Genomic DNA, 7,594 nt, shown 5'->3' with positions numbered 1-7,594 from the left:
GGGTAAAAACATACTGATCTCGAATATAGAGAATGGAAGGAAATTGGGGCATAATACTTCTAAAAAAAGACATTCAGTTTTGGAGTGGCCGTATGTATACAGATTTTCATGATCATAGTGTTTCTTAGTCGGTGTAAGTAACGTTAGTTTCACTGGTATGTGGCTTCGTTAATTTGGCTTAAATGTATCTGTATACATAGCTTCAGACATTTCTGTCGACATAACTTTGAATTGTCACATATTGTGCAACAGGTTTAAATCTCATTAAGAGTACAATTTATACTGGTTCAGGACTTTAATTATTCTATGATAGCTACAACGATGTTCAATATAGTCTTTTATCATCGTGATATCCATATGTTTAGCTTAGAAAAGGGACAACTGTTCATCCCGTCACTACGCATGTCCGTGTGTTCTGTTCATCTTATTCCGGAATGCCCACGAACAGCCAACCTGTGAATGCACAACGAAGCCAGGAACAATTTCAGCTTTATAATTAAGCTTTACGATAAGCTACTCTGGTACCAAACTGTGCATGTTAGCCTCTTTATCAAGCGCCTGAGTTATGCTTTTCACGATCATGACGTACATGATCGGTGATAATGATCATGAAGGAGTTGATGACGATGATAGTGCATCATCACCGGTTAAAGAGATCATCGTTAAATAGAAATGCGTGTTTAACCAATGAAAGGAAGAAATTTTGCAAATTGTGAACACATGGCTATTTAGAGTTATCTTTTAAAAGTTCTCTGTACCCTTACCATGTCATTCTTTAAACTTGTACACAAAGTTTGACCATTGTCTACCAACTCCAGCCCAACAGTATTTGACTTCCTTGTGAGTATTTTGCCTGGAACCGTATTTATTGTGATTCGTTAGACCATCATATCCCGAGTAGCATTCCCCATAGAATTGAAGAGCAAATACTTTAAGTTTAGGATCCCTTGCTTTTGTTTTGCGTGCGCACGTGTCAATGGTCTTGGACATATCGTTCCAGCTGATGCGCCCTCTTAAATTGGTGATGAGTATTGGCAGTGATCGATCGTCGCCTCTGTCTTCGTAGCAACCTAACGGTTCATATTGACGATCATCTGTACAAGGTTTAAATGAAGCATATTTAAAAGGGAAAACAAAGTTAAGGTTAAATTGATGAGATAAATTGAAGTCAGATTGTAATTGAGCGAGACATAATTAATGGTAACAGTTGATTTCAAATAAAATATCGAAGAGCAGAGTAGTGTAACAAATAAGAGGTAGCATCTTGATCACACGCATTACTGCGTTAATGAGGCAATATCCCTATGGCTCCCGGTAATGGGGGTAGGGAACCACGACTAAATTAAATTAAATTATTTTTCCTTTTGCTTCTTTCTCCCGAAAAATAAAACGTATGGAATGGTTTTTGCGTCCGTAGGATGTATAAGACAAATAGACGATAGATGAAGGAAAACGGGAAACAGTCGTTCCTCCGTGAAGGCCTACCTAAAAGGTTAAGCCGAACTATTTTATCACCTAAGAGAGTTTCCAACAATATGAAATCTCTTGGAAAACTTGCCGCAAAGTGATGTTCCACGGTGTAGCGCTTTTTCCCTCTCCTCTCAGACACTATCATTTAGCCATGCTTGTGGCACAGTAAGAACTAGCTGAAGACATAATCATTGGAAAGAGACTTCGAGTCTTCGACAGCAGTCGACCTATTAATAGGGCCCTTTAGGTCGGAGAGCGAGGACGACTGAGAGTACGAGTCTTCCGTTCTGAGCACGCGCACTTCGTAAAATGTCGGCCTCCGAACCTCATGCGCATGCTCAGCACAAAAAACTCGTATTCGTAGTCGACCCGAACACAGCGTTCTGTTGTGATTGTAGTGTTAGCATCGACAATCTGGTTTCGAAAGCTCATCAACCTGATTCTGAAAGCTTTGTCCTTTTTTTTCTGAGCGACGTAGCAACCAATTTGTTGGTACCTTGGTACTGGATCTGACCGTGAATAAACATAACAAAATGTGGGAGATCGTTACCTCGTTTGAGACTGATGCTAGCATTTGAAATGTGGACTAGGTCCTTGCATTGATATATATATATATATATATATATATATATACAATATACAATATACAATATATATATATATATATATATATATATATATCTATATATATCTATCTATATATATATATATATATAGTAAGAGAAAATGAACTAGTTCTCGTTCATATATTCGATCTACAGATCTGTTTCGTGGGAGTGTATCCCACTCGTCAGGACCTAGATGACAATGTTAATTCCTGGGTTTTTATATACCATTCCCTTGAAATTACAATAATTAGGTGTTTTTTAGTAAAAATTTGTTTGCATGCCTACAAGTGTTCGCAAGTTCTGCTCTTTTGTTGAGGGTGGCAAGCTCTTGTTTACATATAATGTAAAACTTTTCTAGCGTGCACAATTTGCATCTTTTGGTTGCATTAGAGTATGCCTGTGCCTTATCAAGAATTTTCCATCTGATCGTGTAATCTACTCCCGCTTCCTTTAACTGCCACACATGCTTGCTGAGCTCAGTTTGGTTGCTGTATACTTCATTTCTAAATGATTGTTTGTGATTGGCAAATCTAGACTTAAAGTACTACTGTGACGAAATTTGAATCTTCCCTATCGAAGCCATTTTGGCACATAAACACGTAGTCTGTACGAGAAGAAGAATGCTGTTTACCATTTTCAAATATCTCTTTTTGTTCTGGAGATATTCAAGTTTTTTTAATATGCAAATTAGCCAAGTGATGACGTCATAAACCCTACCAAATTTTGATCAAGTATGATGGAGAAAGATATCTCAGCCAATTTGTATCAGAAATACTTGGTTCTTTGCACTAAGATTCTAGTAAATGTGTTCCACAATATGAGCATACCATTTTTGTTACCATGGCAACATACTGGGTTCCAGACCTCCCTGATATTAAAAGCTTTGCAGACCACCTTTGGCGTTCTGTTTTGATATTTGCAAATGGTGCCTCATTTGCATGATCCTGCCAGCATATAAAGATGTTAGGTCGAGTTTGTGGCCTTGGTAAATGTATTTCTAGCCTGAGATCACTAAAGTATTGAAATCAGGTTGGAGGGGACTGGAAAAGAGTGAGTTGCCATGGGAATTAATTTCTTTACAGTCGTAGGTGTGTTGCCTTAGGAACTATCAGCTCACCAAGTTTCAATGGTCTCTGTTGCAAATTGACCGAGATAGCTCTATTTATATTCTTGATGTTCTACTGGGTTGGGTGAATGACGTCATCAGCCTTCTCATTTGCATATTTAACACATTTTTCAAACTTAAATATCTCTGGAACCAATGCAGATATTTCCAAACGGTAAACAGCGTTTTTAATGTTTCATGGTACTCTATGTGATAAACCAAAAAACTCAAGGGATAAAAATTTGATCACAGTAGCACTTTAAAGTCTGTGTCGGTTAAACCCACGTAGCATTCACTCCCCTGCTCTGTTGTTACGATGGCTTGGTATACGATGCCCTTAGTAAGGCACTAAAAACCCACGAATTAACATTGTCATCTAGGTCCTGACGAGTGGGATACACTCCCACGAAACAGATCTGTAGATCGAATATATGAACGAAAACTAGTTCATTTTCTCTTACTAGACGAAGCTCCAATATTGTCGAGCACTCTTGAGGAAAAATCGGGTGACATATCCAGTGTTTGTTTGTGTGTATATATATATATATATTTTAAGAGGAAAAAAGGACGCAACTACATTTCGCGACAAGCCTGTTTCGTGAATCGCTTCACTCTTCAGGGGTTTAATTAAAGGGGTTTAATTAAACCCCTGAAGAGTGAAGCGATTCACGAAACAGGCTTGTCGGGAAATGTAGTTGCGTCCTTCTTTCCTCTTAAAATATTTATTCCGCTCTGCTTCAACGTATTGAGCACTGTTCCACGAGAAAATCGACTTACAGACCCCCTATATATATTTTTTTGAATTAACAAGGCTGGAAATCCAACGATTTATATATATATATATATATATATATATATATATATATATAAATATAGTTAAGTGTACGTAAGGAAAAGCGACGAAGAGACAAACTCTTGACTGTTCTGGACGAAGTTTAATACGACGTTTCGGCCGTTCGGCCTTCTTCAGGTTAAAAATTAAAAACTAAAAAAACTATTTACAATGAGTGCAAATCACAAAAACAGCAGCTTATATATACTGAGCAGAAATATTGAAATTAAGGAAACGAAACAAAACAAAGGTCAAAGCTACAAGGTGACATGGATTTGACAGTCAAAGACAAATAAAGAACTATAACAAAGGTCTAAACTCCAAGGTGACATAGATTTAACAATGAAAAACAAATAAAGAACTATAGGTGGCATATCGATAAAAATGCATCGTATTGGGAAAATGTCAACTCACAACTACTCAATTGTAGTAATTAATGCGGTGTTTCGATCTAGATTCCCGCCTTTTATTAAGACCATGAGGATTAAGGGTAAATAATTGCGCAGTCCAATAGGCCTCCCTAGTGAGTAACAATTGTTCAAGATGTAAAGAATTTTCAAAAGACCTAATTTGTTCGATAATGATGAAATTGATTTGTGAAATTTCATGTTCAGAGTTATTATAGTGGATAGCCAATTCACAAGTTCTTTTGTTCTTCAGCATGTTCGACTTGTGGTTACGGAATCTTACTTTAAATTCAGTCGAGGTGGAGCCCACATATTGCAGGTTGCATTTGGCACAAGTGGCCAAATAAATAACATTTTGCGATGAACAAGAAAGTTTTTGTTGAATGGAATAATGACGACCAGTAGCTGAACTTTGAAATTTTGAAGCTTGAATTAAATAATTTTTACAAAGATCGCATTTCTTATTGCATTTTGAACAACCCCCATTTTCTTCTCTTTGATTTCTACAAGAGGTTACTTGAAATTTGGTTCTAGATTCGTTGTCCTCAGTCAACAAGAATACCAAAATAAGATACTAGGGCAGCTTAATAATGATTTGCATTGTGACAGCATAGATTCCGACCCAACACTTTACCATTTTGGTTAAGGAATGGAGTCGTAAGTGGTTTCCTGAGGGGCAGATTAGCCAGGAGATTGCTACGTGGGTTGTAAATCTGGAACCAAAACCGGGAGTGGCATTTGGGAATGTCAAAACACACAAACGTGACAACCCACTTCGGCTTATTACATCCTGTTGCGGTACAGCAATTGAACGGCTTTCTGCTTTCACATAATTCTACCTCAAACCTCTTTCACAGAGTCTTCCATCCTTTGTGAAGGATTCCACGGATTTTATCAACAAATTAGAAGATTTGAATGCAAAAGGCCCATTCCCTGAGGGGTCCCTCTTTGTGTCTTGGGATGTAGTGTCAATGTTTCCAAACATTGACAACAATCTAGGTATTTCAGCAGTTAGAAAGGCACTTAATTCCAGATCTGATAACATTCCTTCCACTGATTGCTTAGTTGAAGCCGTTGAAATTTGTCTCAGGGTAAATAATTGCCAGTTTGCTGGTCAGAGCTTTGTTCAAAAACACGGTACGGCCATGGGACCTAAAAACGCTTGCAGTTATGCAGATCTAGCGATGGGCATCATCGACGAGAAAGCCAAATTTGAGGGTAGCTTGAGACCTATGCTTTGGTGGAGATACAGGGACGATATTTTTGACCTCTGGACTCAGGGTTTACCTAAATTATTGGAATTCACTAATTATATCAATGATTTGTACCCTACTATTAAATTCGAATTGGTTTACTCCGAAAGTCATTTGAATGTCCTTGATCTCACGTTGCATTTTTGTAACGGGTTTATTAGTACTGATGTTTATGCTAAACCCACCGATAGCCACCTCTATCTACCTTTTTCGAGTTCACATCCCTCACATTGCAAAAGAGCAGTCCCCTTTGGGGTAGCTTTAAGAATCAAACGCAATTGTTCTACCAACGACTTTCTTCAAAATAGGTGTAAGGAATACAAAGGATATTTGAAATCTCAAAATTATCCGGCGGAGCTTGTCGATAAACAGTTCGACAAAGCTCTCAGTATATCAAGATCTGAACTTTTGAGCAAAAAGGTCAAACCAGATAAGAAAGTTTTTCCACTGGTGCTTGACTACAATCCAATTTTGCCAGATATCCAAAAAGTCATTAAAAATCACTTTCATCTATTGCAATCTTCACCAAAACTCAAAGAAATTTTTCCGTCCAAGTCAATTTTTCCCGCTTATCGTAGAACAAAAAATCTTAAGGAGTTTTTAGCGCCATCCAAATTTCAAGTAACCTCTTGTAGAAATCAAAGAGAAGAAAATGGGGGTTGTTCAAAATGCAATAAGAAATGCGATCTTTGTAAAAATTATTTAATTCAAGCTTCAAAATTTCAAAGTTCAGCTACTGGTCGTCATTATTCCATTCAACAAAAACTTTCTTGTTCATCGCAAAATGTTATTTATTTGGCCACTTGTGCCAAATGCAAACTGCAATATGTGGGCTCCACCTCGACTGAATTTAAAGTAAGATTCCGTAACCACAAGTCGAACATGCTGAAGAACAAAAGAACTTGTGAATTGGCTATCCACTATAATAACTCTGAACATGAAATTTCACAAATCAATTTCATCATTATCGAACAAATTAGGTCTTTTGAAAATTCTTTACATCTTGAACAATTGTTACTCACTAGGGAGGCCTATTGGATTGCGCAATTATTTACCCTTAATCCTCGTGGTCTTAATAAAAGGCGGGAATTTAGATCGAAACACCACAATAATTACTACAATTGAGTAGTTGTGAGTTGACATTTTCCCAATATGATGCATTTTTATCGATATGCCACCTATAGTTCTTTATTTGTTTTTCGTTGTGAAATCTATGTCACCTTGGAGTTTAGACCTTTGTTATAGTTCTTTATTTGTCTTTGACTGTCAAATCCATGTCACCTTGTAGCTTTGACCTTTGTTTTGTTTCGTTTCCTTAATTTCAATATTTCTGCTCTGTATATATAAGCTGCTGTTTTTGTGATTTGCACTCATTGTAAATAGTTTTTTTAGTTTTTAATTTTTAACCTGAAGAAGGCCGAACGGCCGAAACGTCGTATTAAACTTCGTCCAGAACAGTCAAGAGTTTGTCTCTTCGTCGCTTTTCCTTACGTACACTTAACTACAAATTCGCGTCGAGACATTGTATCCTGTGGATCCTCTTACTGGGAGTTCATCGTTAGGTCAACCAACCGTACACTGCTCTCTCTCTCTCTCTCTCTCTCTATATATATATATATATATATATATATAGAGAGAGAGAGAGAGAGAGAGAGAGAGAGAGAGAGAGAGAGAGAGAGAGAGAGAGAGAGAGAGTGTAGGAGAGAAACCCTGACAATGCACACCCCAAATAATCATATTTTTAACTGAATAAATGTGTGAAAGAAAATTTGCCCTGAGCGGGATTTGAACTCACGTCCCCCCATTACTAGTCGGGTGTGATCACCACTACACCATCAGATCAACCATGCTGGCAACACAGCCATCGAAGATGTGATTTACGTGGTTTAAGGCGTGGGCCTCCCGGGAAATTTTCTTTC

General features: G+C 37.5%; 1 protein-coding gene across 9 annotated transcripts in view; it reads right to left on the bottom strand.

Annotated features, from left to right (window-relative positions):
• Positions 1-276: 276 nt before the first annotated feature.
• LOC138028505 (A disintegrin and metalloproteinase with thrombospondin motifs 6-like) overlaps positions 277-7,594 on the bottom strand; it is a 46,643-nt gene continuing 39,325 nt past the window's right edge. For all 9 annotated transcript variants that reach the window (XM_068876062.1, XM_068876071.1, XM_068876063.1 and 6 more), the window contains 2 exons: positions 765-1,094; positions 277-453 (listed from right to left, as the gene is read on the bottom strand). In XM_068876062.1, coding sequence (XP_068732163.1) covers positions 769-1,094 — 326 coding nt within the window. In that variant the 3' untranslated portion in view covers positions 277-453; positions 765-768. The remainder of the gene's footprint in view (positions 454-764; positions 1,095-7,594) is intronic.

The sequence above is a fragment of the Montipora capricornis genome, chromosome 13 (genome assembly GCF_036669925.1).
Source record: "Montipora capricornis isolate CH-2021 chromosome 13, ASM3666992v2, whole genome shotgun sequence".
Lineage (NCBI taxonomy): Eukaryota > Metazoa > Cnidaria > Anthozoa > Scleractinia > Acroporidae > Montipora > Montipora capricornis.
Note: the sequence above shows the minus strand (reverse complement) of the source record. Positions and strands in the feature narration are given on the sequence as shown.